This window comes from Nymphaea colorata, chromosome 14, assembly GCF_008831285.2.
Source record: "Nymphaea colorata isolate Beijing-Zhang1983 chromosome 14, ASM883128v2, whole genome shotgun sequence".
Lineage (NCBI taxonomy): Eukaryota > Viridiplantae > Streptophyta > Magnoliopsida > Nymphaeales > Nymphaeaceae > Nymphaea > Nymphaea colorata.
The window spans coordinates 8,630,711-8,650,765 of record NC_045151.1 but is presented as its reverse complement, the minus strand read 5'-3'; the positions used below and the strand labels follow the sequence as shown (position 1 = coordinate 8,650,765).

General features: G+C 36.8%; 1 protein-coding gene and 1 long non-coding RNA gene across 2 annotated transcripts; both read left to right on the top strand.

The window, feature by feature from the left end:
* The first annotated feature begins 851 nt into the window (after positions 1-851).
* On the top strand, positions 852-4,044 carry LOC116267432 (patellin-4). The gene is made up of 4 exons (XM_031649140.2): positions 852-2,258; positions 2,600-2,718; positions 2,800-2,944; positions 3,453-4,044. Exons 1-4 carry the CDS (start codon positions 1,146-1,148, stop codon positions 3,705-3,707), a joined length of 1,632 nt encoding a protein of 543 aa, XP_031505000.1. The 5' UTR covers positions 852-1,145; the 3' UTR covers positions 3,708-4,044.
* Positions 4,045-6,838: 2,794 nt separating this feature from the next.
* LOC126409218 (uncharacterized) lies at positions 6,839-18,705 on the top strand. Its single transcript, XR_007572014.1, has 2 exons — positions 6,839-7,132; positions 18,371-18,705. It is a non-coding gene; the product is annotated as an uncharacterized LOC126409218 (long non-coding RNA).
* Positions 18,706-20,055: the final 1,350 nt, after the last annotated feature.

The window sequence follows — 20,055 nt, the reverse complement described above, 5'->3', positions numbered from 1 at the left end:
AAAGACTTGTTTTCCACGAGCATGCTTTGCTCAGCCACGAAAACTACTTCTACATGACCTATGTGACTTTGTGACAATGCAGTATTGCTGGTCCCTTCCAATGCCACAATCACCTAAGCGATGGGAGTTGAGAAAGACAATCCTCTCACTTTTTCCCCTCTCAGTAAGTTGAGGCATACATTCATTTCATGAAGAAATATATATATATATATATGCAATTAAAATTAATTAAAAAAATTATTGAGCTCGAACCTGAGCCCGGCCTGATTTAATCTCAGGCCCGGCCCGGCCCAACCCGACCCGATGCCCACCCTTAAGCAAGGGTACTAGCTTCAAGATTTTATACCGTCGAGCAAGCAGCAATGTCTCTCAGCCTGAATGCAAGCCCTCGAAACCGCAGATAATATGTCCGCGAACAACTTGTATGTGAATCAAAATGTGCACTGAGTAGGCGCCCATCATTGTGCCTCAGTACCATGGAAAAGCTGATGCTACCAGCGGCAGAAATGAAAGTTGATGTAAGGTGTTGCAATTGGGACTTGTAATTTCATATCTTACATTCATCGATTTTGAAAACAACAGTTCAAAAAATATATTTGTTGGGGCAGTGTCGTTCACCCTCTGGTAGACTGGTACCTCGATCTCGGTTAATTCATGAATTGAAATGTTGGGGATGCGCCGAAGAATGGGAAGCGCCACTGAGGTAGCGCTCGGGTAATGACCGTTAAAAAGAGGCCACCCAAATAAAAATAGTAAAAAGGAGTCAAAGAAAAGGAAGAGTAACCGTTGAAGGCTGTTCAACGGCTACTTCTTCGGAAAACAAAGAAGCCATGGCATGGAGCCAATATAGGCGGAGATGAACAGGGAGGGGGCGAGAGAGAGAGAGTCCCTGGGAGGGAGAAAGCTCCTGATTGCAGAATTAGATATAGAGGACCTCTTCTGGCAGGGAGGCAAGATAGGCAGAGGAAATCAAGGAGGGGAGAGAGAGAGAGCCAGAGAACCTGAAGCTTCTCTTATTTTGCCGCTCTCTGCAATCAGATATTTCAGGATCCCTTCTAGTTCTTTCTCTTTCTCTGAGGAATTTCTTGCAGAAAGAGCTCGGACAGGCGCAAGGGAAGGACACGCGCATACACCAAGGGCTCAAGATGACAGCTGCTGAAGACGTCAAACCGGTTGAGAACAAGGCGGAAGAAGCCGCCGTCGTCGCTCAAAAGGAGGTCGAACCTGCTATGGTTTCTGAGCAGAAGGTCGAATCGCCCGAAAAAAAGCCCATCGCGGCTGGTGATCATGCGGACGAGAAGCCTGTGGAAGGGAACGCAGACGGGAGACAGAGCATCGATGAAACAAAGAAACTATCCGCTCCTTCATTCAAGGAAGAGAGCAACTTTCTTTCGGATTTGTCAGAGACTGAGAGAAACGCACTCAATGAGCTCAAATCCATGGTGGAGCAAGCAATTCACAGGAACGAGCTCATCGTGGAACCCTTGCAGGAAGAGTCGGAGGCACCTCAAGAAGCAAAAGCGTCGGAGGCCGAGATAGTAGCTATTGGAGAAGCAGAAAAGAGAGAGGCAACTCCTCAAGAAGCGAAAGAGGGAGAGGTCGCTCCCCAAGAAGAAAAAGAGGGAGTGGCAACTCCCCGAGAGGCAAAGGAGCGAGATGCAGCATCCGGAGAAGCAAAAGAGGGAAAAGCAGTGGCTGACAACGAGAAGAAAGATGAAAACCATAACCCCCAAATGGTAGACGAGGACATCTGTTTATGGGGTGTGCCTCTTTTACCCAGCAAGAATCTGGATACCACTAACGTCGTGCTGTTGAAGTTCCTTAGGGCCAGAGATTTCAAGGTAAATGAGGCTCTTGAGATGCTGAAGAAAACGATCAGATGGAGGAAAAATTCACAGATCGATTCGCTTACAGAGGAGGAATTGCAGTCTGGCCTTGAAGGAGCTGCCTACATGAATGGTGTGGACAGGGAAGGCCACCCTGTCTGTTACAATGTGTATGGTGTCTTTGAGGATAAGGATCTGTATCAAAAGGTGTTTGGGTCGGAGGAGAAATGCGAGCAATTTTTCAAGTGGAGGTTGCAAGTGATGGAGAAGGGAATAAAGCAACTGGATTTCAAACCAGGTGGTATCTCTTCCATACTTCAGATCATTGACCTGAAGAATGCCCCAGGACCGTCGAGGAAGGAAATGAGGAATGCTATCAGTAAGGCTGTGAATTTGCTTCAAGACAATTATCCAGAGTTTGTCTCCAGAAATGTAAGCATCTCTGCTTTCTTTCTTGTAATTTCATGCAGACGATCAGTAGTTTCTGTCGGTGAAACTCTAGTGACTTTCTTTATCATTTTCATGTGCTTTTTTCTTGGAGAATCTAAACTTCCTTTTGTTGGTATCTTTTCATTTGCCACTTGGATTTCTTTCCTTCTCCCTCTCTTTTGGTGCTTCAGAATCCAGGCTTCTCCTTGGAAATGCAACTCATTTTTTTATCAGTTTTTCGTTCTTTCTCTGAAATTATTCATTGAGTTGTACCTAATTCTACTTCTATTCATGTTATTCTTCTTTACTCTGATATCTCCTACATTCCATGGTTGTGGTTACAGATCTTCATCAACGTTCCTTTTTGGTACTATGCTTTTAAGCTGTCGCCGTTCTTGACACAGAGAACCAAAAGCAAACTCGTTTTTGCTCGGCCAGCCAAGGTTACTGAGACTCTACTTAGGTGAGGTGTACACTTTGCATTACAAATTTCCTTTGCTTAACTGTGCAGCAGCAGGCATCGTGAACAATCTTTTCTTGACAGGTACATTCCAGCAGAAAACATACCAATCCAGTATGGCGGCCTAAAACGCGAAAAAGATGAAGTCTTCTCTGTAGGAGAAGATGTAGTATCAGACATTGTCATCAAAGCCGGATCCACTGAAAATGTGGAAATTCGGGCGCCAAAGGTACGCTTTTTGTTTGACAAGCTTTGCTGTTGAGTTCTAGGCCTGTGATGGAGGAAAAAGGAAAAACACGAATAAGAAATCTGAAACAAAAAGTAAAAACGAGTGGGTTCTTCCTGGGCCTCAAATTAGTCAAACTCTCAGGCTTTAGTGTTAATATTGAATGCACCGGTCGAACTCAGATTGGTCCTCAACTGAGTGAAACTTAGATGTTCTTTTGGGTCTCATTCAACTCATAAAGGAACCATTAAGGATATGGGTGGCTCAAGGAAAGACGCCTTTCTGCCAACTATCTTTCGATGGGCTTGCCTTTCCAGCTTAATAAGCCTGTGAATCAAATTAGACGTGATTCAGATGATTCAGTCTACTTATACACACATTGGCTTTTTAACTTTTATGGAAAACTTGACTGCAAAGCTGTGGGTGTTGGTATTACCTTTTGCAGTTACCAGGCCGATGAAACTATAGTTCGGATGTAACGGTTTGTATATCTTTTATTTCCGTCTAACAGGTTGGAGACACTATAATTTGGGATATAACTGTATTGGGATGGGAAGTAAACTACAAGGAGGAGTTCGTTCCTACCGATGAAGGATCATACACAATTATAATTCAGAAATCTAAGAAAATTTCGTCTCAGGAGGAACCAGTTCGCAACTCATTCAGGGTGACTGAACCTGGAAAGGTTGTCCTGTCGATCGAGAACAACTCTTACTGGAAGAAGAGAGCTCTGTATCGATCAAAAGTTCTGATCCCAAGTCCTTGAAGTCAGACTCAAGGTGGCATGGTCATGATTGTTCAGAGAGAGGGAGAGAGAAAGAGAGAGAGAACCCTGTTTGCAACTGAGATTTGTTATTCATTCTTTAACTGTGGGAGGACTTGTGTGCATGTCCGGCTCAACTTTCTTCCCTACAGCAGAGAGAAAGATAATATAGCTATTCTTTTGGTGGACTTGTCACCAACTCGGATTTGGTTATTCATTCTTCTGCAAGCACAGATTTATGTCCGTGTGAATGTGCGCCTTGTATATGTTCATTTTATCTGTCCTAGAAGCTTGTAAGTAGCCTATTTTTATCAATGGAGTTTGTGATGCTTTCTAGTTATCATGTGATAGATTGACTGCCTCCTCCTTTTTTTCTCATTCCTACTTTCGTTTGCCGGTATTTGGCAGATTTTCTGGTTGCCGAGTTATCTCATCTTTAAATCATGCGACTGTTTTTTCAAAATAAAAGAGGCTGGTATTGAGCCACACTCTGTCTAGAATTAAAATTTTTCTTATCATTCCCAACCTCATCGCTTCAAGAACCATCCTTGCAGCGTGGGCTGCGACCTGGTCTATCGGATCTATTCTAATCAGCATGTCCTTTCTCGACAGGGCCTTTTTTTTTTTTTCTGTTGCCTTTGGTAGCTAGAGTAGGGTTATGTCTTTGAAGGTCTTGAGTGTTGGGGTCCAGAGTTAGAGGTCAAGCTGGTGATCATCTGGTGAAGAATTTAAAGTGACAAATGTCACATTACAAAACAGGAAGCCGAATGAGAAGGAATTAGCATATTCTTGAACTGTTGGATAAAGCTTCTTTCTTCGAATGTACTATATATATATATATATGTACACACACATAAATTTAAATATATTGGCTGCTGATTGTTGTTGTACGAATTTTTTTAAAAGACCACTGCTGAAAATCTCAAAAACTGCTGCTAAAAGCCTTGAAAAATCATGGTAAAAAAAACCATTGCTGATTCACCTATTCTAGCGGTTTTGTGTGATAGATAAAAAAAAAGAACCTATCCCGCAGCAGGCAAACACACACATATAACAAATATCTATGCTGGCCTTTGCCGAAAGTCATTGGATTTAAAGGCACATTAATCATTCTTAAAAAAAAACACTATGAATCATTATTTCATCAAAATCAACACTAATGCTTTTGTGACGGTTTTTTAAATTGTAGCCATTGGGCAACATCTAACACATGGCAGCATAAAACTTCATAAAGCAATTGAAATCAACCGACTACTTCTGCGCTTAGATGGTTATTTTTTTATTTCATATTTCTAAAGTTCATCTTAAAAAATGCATTCACAATCGCCAGTTGCTTGATTATAGTTTTTTTGAGACGGAATAAACCCTTCACGATCAATTATAGCGATATAAAATAAAAAAAATAACCATTCGGATATAGATATAAATGACTGATTTTAATTTTCTATAATATATATATATATATATACACATAGATTTTCTTCATCCAAATTTAGACGAAAAAAATCCTCCAACCTCTCACAACATACCGCCGCTCAATGCATTGCAACCGGTGGTGTGTTTGGTTGGAACCCCATATGGCATGAGAATTTCAGCTCCTATGACATCCTTCATTCATGAGAGAATGATATGACAAGGAATTTTTTTGAAAAAAACTACGTAGATCTTGCGGGCACAGGCAAAAGTTGCATGTATAATGCTCCACATCAATAGTTTCATGTGAAATGGGACCTAAGCTAATGATGAATACACATGCAGTGTGAAAAATATCTCTGAAAGACAAGATTAAAAGGACGCTTGAAATCTGTTTCAAAATCAACTTTGAAAGAGGTGGGAAGTGCCATGCCGATTTACAAGTGGTTGTTAGAGTTGTAAGATTCTCTCATGGCATGCCTATGGGCGATGACATGAATTGAGTCCGGGCTTTAGGTTCCAAGGGTCGGTGATTGTGTGTAAGGATGAGCTATAGATCCTGAGTGATACATTGAAAAGCACAGGCTATGTTGTGACACAAGACAAACAATTCATACACATGCTTAGGGAGCAAACTATATGTGATCAACCCTTTTTTAAAGCATGAAAACAAATAGTTCCACTGTAATAATTTGTTTACAATGTACTACATCAAGTAAGTAGAACAAAAGAAAAGAAAACAAATCCTGCATCCATAGAGAAATGGGGGTACAAATATTTGTAACTTAGGTAGATCCGGATTGTCAGCAACTTACATCCTATTTGTGGCACTCGACATTTTGCCAGCTAACGCATGCACTTCCTCGAATACAATGCATGTTCTTACATAAAACTACCTATGTTTACGGACCTAAATAATCAGACTAACATTTATTGAACGACGCAAAATTTGGTAGGCATAATCTAGAGATTCCCGGGAAACTATCCTAACTGATAAAATGAGAAAACCTGATGCAAATCTCGATCGAGCAAAAATTTCTAGCATTAAAAAGTAATCTAATTTAAAGAAAGACAGGTTTGTGAAAGGGGTATGATGTACCTACCAAAGAGTCTCATATTAACAAGAAAATTAGTCCCAAGATATTAGACATGTTAACAAAACACATCCAATTGACAAATTTGAAAAAACTATCCGAGAGAAAGAGATATGACTTGCCCAATAGAAATGAAAGCTCTGCATTGTCGGAAACCAAAAGTAGAATCTAACAAAAATGTATGGTTAAACTTGGGAGAAGAGAAATAGCCAAATCAAGTTAGATGAACATGAAAATATTCAAATGGGTTCTGGACATGCCTAGCTAACACCTCTAACTAATATAATTGAAAAATGAAGCATATAACTCAAGTTGTGATTTGACAAATTTACAACACAAGTCTATCTATATTTCTATAGATGTCGAACAACACACGTTTTTGAAATGGCATTTTTTGGATGGCCAGAAAGTAGGGTTGGATTGGGCCACTTGATAATTTGAAATGCTCTCAAGGGTAAAATTGTCATTTTTACATTCTTAAAATTCATGGTTTGGTTGGTGGAGCTCAAGACCTTGTCTCTCAGCCAGCACATCTTTTGGTCTTTACAATTTTATCATATTGTTGTCAAGTATAAATACGTTGAGTCGTCTAGGAATAACTGGTTAATGAGGAGACCTTTTGAAAATAAAAAAAAATGGGGAAATGCTAACTCGTGAGAAGGGGAACAACCCATGTAGCTTCTCCGCCCTCTCTTCGTCCGCTTGGCGAGGCCTTTGGAGGGGAAGACGCTGCCCCATTCTAGGGGATGCCCCTTGGAGAAGATCCTTCTCAAACGTCGCCACTCATATCCATTCGCTACATCATCCTGTCTAAAACTTGAAGCCCCGCATGTTGGTGGAGAAGAGGACACTCTAAGGAGGGTTGTAGAAAGCATGGCCGCGGAAAATCCAGGGATTCAAGGGGACCGATCTCCATGTTAAGTAGGTTTTTCTCGTTTTTTGTCATTGCATATCATATAGTAGTTAGTTTCATTTTTTTCCTCCATCTAGAACAGGATTTAAAAAAAAAAAAAAAAAAAAAAAAAAAAAAAAAAATCTAGCTCTTTAATCCATGCTTGTGAGTTCTTTTCTACTAAGCCCATGTGTTTCTCTCCTAAATCGTGTATGCAGTATCCATTTTTGTTGTTTATGGCAATCATTTTCAACTTGAGTAGCCAAATAGAGTGCTACATTGCATACTTTAGGTGTTTAGTAGTGTTAAGCTATTTGATTCCTTGTTTTTCAGCAGCTAGTTCTGTGTTTTAATCGCTTTCCTACGGATTTTCCTGTAATACTCTATGTTTTGTAGTTCATTTTAGTGGAGTTTGTGGTGCATTTCCTGCTAGGAGTGAGTTCTAATGTAGGAATTGGTTGTTTGAGCTTCATTGACAACTCTCCCAGTGAGCTGGCTAATAGTGGCCAGCAGCTCCTTGTGCTTCTTTTTCTTTTTCAATTTTTTATAATTCCAGCATCACTTAATTAAGTTTTAGCATGCATTAGTGTGGATTAGGTAGTTTGAGTGCTTATTTTGCTAATTACTTAATGATGATTATGCACTAAAATTTAGGGGTTTTCTGAAGTTCAGTTATGAGAAATGTGTTGGTTGTGCCCAGCGGCTGGTTTTAGATGTTTTGGTTGGGTGCTACTGTGTGTTCTTTAGCTAGTTTTAATATCTTTCTTGTTGATTAATCACTTAGATTTGTAGACTGAGTGTTTAATCATGTTTTATTATCAATTTTAATAGGCGGGCTGGTTTTAGGTAGATTCAGAGTTCTTATAATGAATTTTTAATCATTTTTAGCTTTTAGAGTTAAATTTTGTCATGCTTCTCATAGAATTAGCTTATGGTTTAGTGTAGTTAGTGTAGGGATTGTTGATTTTTAGTCAATTTTTTGTTTAGGACATTGTATTGCAGTCTACATAATCTTATTACAATATAATAGGTTGCAATCAAGGTTTCCAGGTTGCCAGTGTTGATGTAGTGTAGTGTAGGTGTGGAACCCACTCATCAGCAGCGGGCTAATAGATTGCCAGCTGGTTTGGGTCACGTCCAACACTTGCTGGCAGGAGTTCTTAGTATAAAACTTTGTTTTCCAGTTAAAACTAATGGTTAAATACATGTTCAATATATTTGTAGCAAGTAATTAGGTATTAACTGTGTTTTATGCTTAACTTATGAGTTTGAACTGTTCTTAGTGAATTTATAGGTTTCGTCGTTTCGGCATGGTTTGTGTAGGTTTTCCTTCAATGCTGTTTATGCTTTACTGTAATTTGACTAATTTCTGTTGTTACGTAGCAAATTTGATAGTTATCTTTTGTTTAAATCAGTTTCAAGTTAAATACTAGTTAGTAATCATTAGTCATACTTAGTTTAAGAGCATGGACTGTCATTTAATGCATTTTCAGGTTTTTACTATAGTATATGTATGTTCTACTTAATCACTTATTTACTGTATTTTTTCACTGTATATTACTTTAGGACCTAGGCAATTACATTGTCAAATTTGATAAGTTGTAGAGTATTTTAGAGATAAAGTTCCGTTTTACGTTGAATTTTATGTTTGTTACTGTACTTTAGTCTATAGTTACGGGTTTTTGTGCTCTACAACAGGCCTGTTGATTGATTTGGACATAGTTTTTAGTAGTTAACTATAGTTCTTTACTTTAAATTCTTGTTCTATTGCATATAATTAACAATTATCTTTCAGGTTTTAGGTAAATATAAATCGTTAGTATTTAAATATAGTTAATTTAATAGTTTAGTTCAAACTGCTCTTTACTGTTTTCAGGTTTCTAAGTATAGTGTGCAAGCATTTTATCTTGTTTTTTTTTTATCTTAATTTGCTGTACTTTTTGTTGTATTTTGGTAAAGGAAAATAGTTATTTTTTGTTTGGAATATATTATACGTGAATATTAATTGTTAGTCATTAAGTACAACTAACTTAACTGTTCATACTGTTTTGCTCTGCAGTTTCTGGTTCTAAGTGTAGTGTGGATGTGTTAAAGCTTGTTTCTTCTTGTGTTGTATTCAAATTATATTACAATTTAGCAAGAAACATAGTTATCTTTGGTTTATAGTAGTTTTTAGATGAAAGTCGGTTGTTAATTATTTGATATACTTAGATTTTACATATGGACTGCTCTTTAATGTTATCATATTATAGAGAGAGAAAATGTATGCTTTACTTGAATGTTTGCCATATTAGCACACTATTTGTTGTAGTTGCATAGATTAGATAGTTATACACTTGGTTTACACAATTATATCATGGAATTTATGTGTTGGTTATGTTTTATGTTGGATTTTAGTGCTTAGATTGTTCTTTACTGCACATTTATATTCTGGAAAGAGAAACCATTCGTTTTTACTTGAATGTTTTGATGTTGGCACATTTTCTATTGTAGTTTGATATTTAAAATGTATTATTTATAGTGTTCAATTGATTAGATTTAGATATATTTTGTATGTGAGCAACCTACGATAATAGATTGCATATTTTTTAGTTCACATAAGCACCCAAGTGAATTAGTATAGACTTGGGTTAGTCAGTATTAACCAAGTCTTAAATAATTTTTGCCACTTAAGACACTAACACGAGTTTGTATTTTATATTAGCAACCGGTTAAAAAAAAAACGTACATGAGCTTATTGTAAAGTGTCTAATTTCTGCTTACCAGCAGCTTTATGTAGTTGTCAATTTGCATTCTAGCATGTTGTGCGACTGAACTCTCACATGTACATCTAACAACCCACCGGAGAGGGAAGTGGAATGGCAACAAGAAGATCAAGAGCGCCCATGTCGGAGATTGAGGGAGCTATTAAAGATTGAAGAGTATGAGTGTCTTCACATGGTTGCTGCATCTTAGTTTTAGTAATGTATTTTCTTTTGTTTACTTTTATCAAATGTGATAGTGTAGTTAGGATCTTATTTCTTTTGTTGGGTTGTACTTTTTGATAGTATTTTGTATAAGAATAACGTCCATGCTACAATATTAAACTCTTTGTAACATTTTAATCATCTATAATAGAAGTATTTTCTTGAGTATTACTGTTCATGTTCTCTCTTGTTTGCACTTGAATCCACCATATCTTGAGTATATACATAGATATTCAAGTAGTGGCCCCTAGGGTTCAACCTAGACTCATTACTTGTGAAATTTGTCAAATATAACTGTGCATAATTTCATAGTGTATTATAATATGTTAATTTATTTTATATATGAACATGAATTTGAAGTTGATTGAAAAATTGTATTTTATCTAAAACCGCACCACTGAGGGATAGACTCCTAGTACATCTTAGAAGTTGTTCCACTTTATGAAGTTACAGAACCCATCCCAATTCAGATTTATCATGCATAAAAGTTAGAGAAAGTTCAACACTTCAACCTATGAAATTTGTAAAGCAAAACTAGCAGAAAATGTGTCAAAATAAGATGACTATAAGGTGGAACAAATGGACTTCAAAATCCATGAAAATTCAAAATCCATGAAAATTGGTTAAGAACTTCTAGATACATTAATAAAAACCTTTTTATGGAATTAAAAAAAATCTATCCTCATCTTAATGATGACATCAAGCAGTATAGGAGGTCGGGTTAAAGCACCATAAAATGCATGGGAAGTGGGGTTAAAACACCATAAGAATTAACAAAATATGACTTAAAAGAGACTAGAGCTATGTCACATAGGTGGGGGGTAGGTGCGGCGGTGCAACAAGGTTATTTATTTATTATTATAATATATATTATATATACATATATAATATATATGACAAAAAAATTGTCTATAAACCACAAAATTATCAAATAACAAAATCAAATTTGCAATTTGCTAATCATGATATCATTATCAATCATCAATTCAACAAGAAATATACTCTAGTTTTGAGTTCACAATTCCTACAATCATACTTCATCCATCATCAATCGGAGTTGTGCTCCAGTTCCACCAATATCTTGATTTTCTTCAATGCTTTCAATGATATCATCGTCATCAAACTCCTCAGAAGGAATAGCTGGATCAGCTAAACCCATGTCGGCAGTATATAAATTGTGTTCTCCATCGAAATCAAATTCATCTGGATTTGCTTTCCAATGTTGAGATGATCCATAACTGCTTTTTATTAAAGATGAAAGTTAAACAATGAAAAATATTGACCACAAAAATATAAAAAATCTAATACAACATAAGAAAATGAGCAAAGCAAAACAACATAATAAAGAAATACATGTATTCTTTTTCTTTCCTTGAAAGAAGATGCAAATTAGAATGCACATAAACTAAGTCCTCTGCACGTTGGCTACTGAGCTTGTTCCTTTTAATGTTGTGTATATGACCATATATGCTCCAATTTCTTTCACAACACAATGATGTAGTAGGTTGTGATAGTAATCTCAAAGCAAGTTTTTGAAACACGGGCATTTCTGATCCATGGGATGCCCACCAATCAAAAGGACTTATGCCATCATCTTCTCTTATTGCTGTTGCGTCTTCAAAACTAAAATCTCCTAAAGAAAACCTTAATGAACTTTAACCTTAACTAATTAGGATGAACTTTAATTAATCAAATAATTAACCCTTAATGACATTATTAGTTATTTTGAGTTTAAGTGAAAATTTATTAAAAATTTTGTGTTTTTTAAAGAGGAGTTTAAAGGGAAAGGTCGAGCAAACTCGACCTCCATCCCTTCCTCATGTTGAATATCGAGAGGGAGAGAGAGAGAAGAAAAGAGGGAAAATAAAGCAAAAAATTGAAGAAGAAGAGGAGGAAGAAAGAGAAGCTGTTACCGCAGCTAGTGAAGTTGGTGGCGTCTAGAACAAAACAAAAAAGGTAAAATGTAGGTATCGCCTTCACAAAGGTTTTATGGTTGAAATTTGCATTTTGATTAAATTGGGTTCATAGTATGCATGGTTTCACACCAAATTCTAGGATTGGCCCCTATTTTTTGCACTTATGCATTGACATATTTAATTTGGAGAAAAAAAGCACGATTTGAGCGCTTTTACGAAACCACAAAATCTTATTTTTTTGTAGAAGCCCTCTAGGATCAATTTAGTGCGTAGTTTTCCTACTAAATTTTACAATTGATTCCTATTTATCATGCACTATGCATTTGCATATTTAATTTTGAGAGAAATGACTCAATTTGGGCAATTTTATGAAGTGCCAAGCCCTTAATTTTCCTTAGGGTTCCTTCTAAGGCCAATTTGACATGTAATGGAGCTCAATGTCACGCCCTACACAATGATTTGGTCTAAAGAACCCTGATGTATTTCTTTTACCAGGTTGGAATTGGTAGTAGCCAATGGTTTGCCCTGACTAACTAGCGTAAAAATTGGTCTACCATGGCCCGGCTATGGCCAACTTGGGTTGGCTACGACTTAGTAATCACAGGCTTGACCCTTTTTGCTTATAGGTGTGCACCTGAAATATGATTGTGTTTTTTTTCTTACATGCTGCCACGTTTTAGGTGTACATTTTGGCCTATGTGCCCTTACCCGCAAGCTAGTAGATACAGGTGAATGGAGAATTTTATGCAAGCAGTGATCACGCTGATGTATGCAGTATAGTCCTTAGGCACGCCATCGGGAGGCTTTGTGTTGATTCGTTTTGATGTTGGGGGAGATTGAGTTTTCCTATTTCCACAGCCTACGAGTCGTTAAATGATCCTAGTATGTGCCAAATAGCATGTATGATTCATAATGATCACTAGTAACATTGCACACATGTCCAAACACCTTTCTCTATGATTACACCTACTGATGTATGATGATCTGATGTGAGAATCACATGCAACCATGTTATGCTTTTGAGTTGACTTCTTCGAGATGTGTTTATTATAACTGGGGTACGAGAAAGTGGCATTGGATATTCTATGATGTTTGTATTATGCACTTACTAGCATATTTTTTTGAATATTGTGATATGAGCTTGTTAGGACCCAAGCTGTCTCTTTTTTTTTTTTGCAACAAAATGGAACTACATATTTAAACATTAGAACAAAATCATAAGTTGAGTAATGAAAATTCTTGACAAACCAAAATATGTAAGAGTCATAGTTTTAAGGGATCATGTAGAGCCAAACAAAAACAACATAGACTCAACAAGACATCCAAAAAATCCCATACTCGACTCAATTCCTAGAAAAAATGAGGAAGTTCATCTAAAAGCCATCGGTCAGTCAAGAGCTACCTATGAACTTCACTAAAGGAATTGTTAGATATCTCTAAGTATGACAATCTCCAGCCATGGGTTGAAGATGGTCCAGTAAAAATAAATATGCAATTGTGTCGAAACAAATCTATATGAGGACTTGTGCCAACATCTATAAGTCATTTGATTCATAATGCAACTTAGTGTTATTATCATAAGTGAAGTATACAGAACCTCCATGTACTACATAGTTACAATCATTGTTGTACGTATCGTATGATACAAGGCCGTATCGTACGATACGTATCATCGCGTTTCAAAAATGCGATATGATACACCACCTATATCGTACAGTTATGATACAAGCACCGTATCATACAATACAGAACGATACAGTTACAATACAACTATGATACGTTACAATACAGTTATGATACGTTACGATATGCTAAATTTTACCGATTTTTTCAGAATTTTTTTCTAATTTTTTTATTAATTTTTGTTTTAAAAAATATGATACAGGTACGATACATTACGATACGCTTTTAAAACATTGGTTACAATGCTGGTCCATTATCAATGAACATGGTCATTGTGATGAGCAATCAACATATAACCTGTAGACACACAACAGAGGCAAAACAAAAACAAATCTTCACCAGATGATCCACAAAGATCGAGAGTAAGATGCAGTGAAGCCTATTGAATATCTCATATCGTTGTTGCAGTAGTATGGTTATAGCACTAGTATGGTTATAGCACTAGTATTACTTGAAGTGGTAGACTGGCCCCTCTAGGCACTCAATTTGAGGGACCAAGAGACGTCTCGCTCCAATAAAAATAATAACAGAATCCCAGTCTTTTTGTGCTGCCTAATACCTTTTGGGCAGTCCAATGGAGACTAAGGGGCATGCAACCACATTGAGCTCATGCCACACCACTATCTCCTAGGGCACAACCATCTGTTGGACTCAACTCATACTCATAGTTTCCATCGCATAGGACATAGTTCGTGTTTTTTTTATGTATCTTAACATATGGTTTAACATTACAAGACAATCTAGTAATCTTATAAAATTCAACCTTGGGCACAATTCTCAAGAGAAAACTAGTTTGATTACTTTCAACTCTCATAGAACTGAAAACATACATTATAAAATACTTATGAGGTAGAAACTATCATAGTGTGTTTATGCATGATCCTTGATCAACTCATGAATGTGTGGCCACTAGTATTGAATACACCCTCTTGTTGACATGCATGTGTGTGTATTTATATGTATATATATATTTACTAATTTCTACTGTTTATGCCTTAGCCATCAATTGCATTTAGTTCTGGATTATGTATGTAAACATGCCTATATATATGTTCATATATGTGCATATATATGTATATATTTAGAACCCGCACCTTGTGTCCTTCCATTCTCAATTTATACAATGGTGCAAACACTTCTAGAGCTTATGGCTCCTTCACTAGTGGTGGTAATCTGACTAAATCAGATCGGGTTATAGTTTTTGAACTGCACATTTTCTTATAAAGTACACTTAGAAATTACAATGCAAGCTCATTCATTGTATGATTCCAGATACCATTTCAAGCACATAAATCCTAAGCTTTACTCCTTCTTACAGTACAAGACCTATCACTTTCAATACTCATGACTTGGAATTTCTGATTTTATAAATCAGGCATTTCTTAAAATAGTGTATGGGTCATGTAGTCCAAACTTACTTAATTGTTTATCAAAATTCATAAAGCTACATCATACAAAGTTAGGAGTGGGGAAAACTAAACAAAAGCTCCAAAAGGTATAGCCAAAACATGAGCTGGAATTATGCAAATAGTTGAGATTAATCATAACTTATTTAGTTTACATCTTAACATGGTTTCGAAAGAACACAAGTCCCTCGAGAAAGCCAATGGGTGAGCAAACAAATTAAGTGAGAATACAACCAAACAAGACCTACCATTGCTTTCATAGGATAGCAGGATGCTGCAGCTACTATGTTTTACATGTTAGGAGAGTTTTTAACATTGTGGAGTCTAAAACAAAAAAAATGGTGAGTTGGCTGCCTTGCGAAAGAATAGCTTCCATTATAAATCAGATTTTGACATTGTTCAATCTAAAACTGATTGTTAGTCTTATATAGTTTGCCTTGGTTTCCCCTTTTTAGGCAATTTTATCCTAACGTTATTTTGTTTTTCTTCTTTTTGTCATTGCTAATAGGTTCCATTTCCTTTTAGATTTCTGGTTTTCAGTCAATTCTTTGTCTTTCCCTTTTGATCAGCTTTATTTCTTCCTTGATCATATCTATGAGTTAATCCGTCATCTAGTTCTTTGGCTAAAATAATAATCTGTGCTTAACCAAAATTTTATTTTGGTTCCCTAATTAGATGTTTCACTCCCTCTTACTATTTGAGTGACACATTGGGAAATAATCAGTTCTTGCCTGGAATCTGATGGTTCTTGTTCATATTTTGTTTATTTTATGATTGTGAGAATACCCTTTTGTTCAGTCCATATAACAACAAAGAAACAATTGAGAAAAATCTACAAGAAGCCTATACTCTATACGTCATGAAACACATTCGGTGTAGAGGGATGAAGAAGAAAAAGAGGGGTTCTTGCAAGGCATATGCACAACGGCAGCAAGATGTGTCCTGTTTGCCCCTCATCTAACGATGTCTCTGCTCACTGCTATACTAGACAACAGCGACAAAGATGTGGCGAGGGCAAACAAAAAAAAATTGGGCAAGGGAGACCGCCATTCTGATTTAGGAAGTGCGGCGGCTGCCACTGGTGTTGCAACCGGCAGTGACGGTGTTACAGCCGGCGGTACTGCACGAATGGATCCGCTCATGAGGGTTTCAGCATGAGAGGGCCACTCATAGGGTGGAAAGGGGGAGACAGTCAGTAGAAGGAGGGCAGCTGCCACCAGTGTTGCAATGATGAATCTACTCACCGAGTTTTTAGCGGGAGAGGGCCGCACATGGGGTGGAAAGGGGGACATAGTCAGCAGGAGGGTTTCAATGGGAGAGAGCATCGAGTGAAGTCTGCTCACCCAATTCTTCATTTAAAATGCCAATCACTTGTAGCCCTCCATCTGGCACGATCGGACGATTGAAAAAAAATGTCATTTTGACACCACAAATGCTAGAGTTATGGTTCAGTTTATATATATATATATATATATATTCTAGTTTTTCATATCCCACGAAGTATAGAAGTTGCCATAGTTATGTTTTATTAGAAGCAGCCTTGAGTTTCAATCAATAACATTTCTACTTCCTGTTTTGCTCAAGCAGGTTAAGGCTAAGACAACTGAGCACCTTGATTTCAACTAGAAAAAGGAGTAGAAATAAGGACATATCTCTGTCTTTTCTCCATTTCTCTATTGTTGAACCTTCCCTTCTATGACCACAACAAAGGGAAGGTTAAAATGCTGCAAAACAAGATTAAATAGGTCTTCTTCAACGCTCCTAAAACCAAGTTGTAAAAAGCGTATCATAAGTTGTATCGGTTTGACTTTAAGATACGTTGTATCGTAAAATATCGTAATGTATCGTAACTGTATCATTTTTTTTTAATAAATAAAAAAAAAGAAAAAAAAATCAAAAAATTATAAAAAATCAGCAAAAATCAAGAATAATATGTTCTTCATAAAAACACATAGATTTATAAGTCATAAGGTCCATAAGTCTATGAGATACCACATCAAAAAACAAGTTTTAGATGTTATGTATTACATCACAAGATGATAATGAAATTGTGAAAATGTTCAATGTCAATACATATAAAATGAAAGCACTCTCGACTCTCATTCATAATCTTCATCATATTCATTCTTATCCTCATCTCCATCTTCTTCTTCATTTTCATCTTCACAATTTAAAAAAACCTCTTTCCTCCCAACGAGAATAAGCCACCCATGCACAAATCCATGGTTTAATCGATGATTTCATTTTGAAAATCGATTATTTAACGATGGAAATCGATAATTTCCCTCCACGGCTGCACAATCGAAATGAAGAAGGGCCGAGTTTTTATAAAAAAAAAAAACTCGAAAAGGGGGGTTCCAGCCCCCATTTTTTGAAATCAGCCCGTATCGTATGATACGGGGCATGTATCGTATCGTATTTTGTAAAAGATACATATCGTATCGTACGTATCGACCCCGTATCGTACGTATCGTACAACACTGCCTAAAACTGCCATCAGAATTTGTAACTTCTCATAAAAAGGATGACCTTATAGTTTTCCTTCAATCTTCTTTTTAATGCAACCATTAATATATTTTGTCAACTTCTTTTCTCATGCAACAATAATAACCCCTCTTTAATATATATATTTACTTCTTCATAATTGCCTGATTATGCCTTAATGATAGGTTTAACTGGGCCCACTATTATATTTGATACATGTGTTTACATATATAAATATATGCATCCCTACAATCATATTTATTTGCATATAATGGAAAATGACAGGCTTTTAGAGCCTATGACATGTTGATATTGTATTGTGAGCTTAAGTAAGACAAACTTAGGGTAACAACGAGAGGCTTGTTTTACTGTGAACAGACTTTACTGACTGGGTGCCAGTTGAGCCCACTGTAAAATAGGTTTGGTGGGCAGTACAGGTTCTCAGGTTCCAAGAATGGACCATATTGTGAAGTGCTTCTCACCTGGGCTACTCGCAAGGAGCCCATCTCTATGAAGTGGGTGCAGCATCACTGCTGCAACAGTGATAGCTTGGAGTCACGGTTGGGGTTATCCTATGCTTTTTCATCCCCCATAACTTGGTCTATGTGTGATGACCATAAGCTGCACTGCAGTCTTGTGTACGTCCCAATGAAGAATGCATTGTTGCTCAGTGCCCAAGATCGTGTATGTGGTTATACATGTAGTTATTGTAGTATGTTATTTATGGTTATTACTTGATTGTACAGATGGACTATATTGTGTGTTGACACATATTATTTGTATCTTATGTTTGCTTGGATCATATATTGCAGGTGCATGATTGGTTGCATCAGAATTTGTCTCTGACACGTTGATGTTGTTTTTCAAGTACTCACTCGGCGGATTGCAGTGCTTACTGTTTGTGATGCTATTAGGAGAAAGGATGATTGCTGAACATTGTGATTTATACCATTATTTGCCTATATTTGTTGTTGTGGTTCTGGGTTCTGTATATTCGATCATGTAAGCTGATGCCATTTTGTATAAACAGTGTTTTTAGGTATATATATCTTTGGAGTTTGACCACCAAAGTATGGGTGTGCGTCATGTGTTACTTATGAAGTTCACTCACTAACATGCCATTGTGATAGAATGGATATGCTTACGACGGGTCGAGCTATGTACCAATTATACAGGCAATGATTATACCATATCATAGGACAGGTCGTGCTCTTTACCAAGTACGAAGGTAAATTTGTGTACTATGTATGATTCACATCTGCTACACTATGAGTCGTTATTGAACATACTTGTTAATGGCATCACTGCAACACCAATACTGGAATGAGGTTGAGTTAATTTATCTATTACCTATGAAAAATGAGGAGCTAGATAATGAACACTTGGCCTAGTACATGTGAGGCCTATGGAGTTCGAACAAGTCTGAGACATGTTCTATACCTCATAATTGAAAGCAAATTTGTAATGAACCATTGTGAAAGTTTACTCATGGATCTAAGATTGAGGAGAATGTTAGGACACTTATAAGGGGGTTGACTAAGAGATAGATTCTCCTCGTTCCTAAATTTTTAAGACTAGAACCAAAACTGCTGAGGGGATGGTTGACGCCCACCAAGCTAGAAGCTTGAACCCATTGTGATAGTGGGTTAGCTTATTATAGTTGGTATCAAAGCCAATTCAGCATTCAAACCTATGGTCTCACATAGGCAGACGGGTGTGCTTCAAGGGGCGATGGAATATAATGCCCCATTGTGAAAGTCTAATTATGTATCTACAATTAAAAAGAATCATAGAAAACTTATAAGAGGGTTGACTTAAAGATAGATTATTCTTGTTCCTAACCTTTTAAGAGTTAAAAGCTACAAAGGTAGGTTGGGATCCATTGAACCAAGAGACTGAACCCAGCATGGACTAGATTGGGTCATTATACAACTGGTCTGAGAGCTGTCAACGCAAAACTTGTTACATTATAAAAAATCCAATAAGCAATAAAAATGCACTTGACTGAGGCTACATATAACCACATATCCCTCAAGCTGGTAGCTTGGTGAAAATTACATCTGAGAATGATATGGAGTTCACATAGGAACGGACAAAAAAGAGCAAAAAGGAAAGAAAATTAACATATATTTCAAGCCAGAATAAAAACAGGACAACACTATGATCTAGTTTGTGAAATTGACATGTAAACCATATGCATCTGTTAGAACGATTTATAAAGTCTAACTACTATGATGGTGTGAGTTTCTATTACATTCTATGGAGCATAATTGCATGCACAATTAGCTGACGTTATATATTTGATTTGCCCAATGGTTTTATAAAAGATTGTACATAATGGACATTGATGCATGTGTATACCATCTTTAGAAATACTTACAAGACCACACTCCTCTACTTGAGTAAAACCCATTGCATACATTAAATGCAACCACGATTCGTGCAAAAGTGAGACGTGTTAGTACTAATGTTGTATAACGAGTTGCGTTTGTTTTTC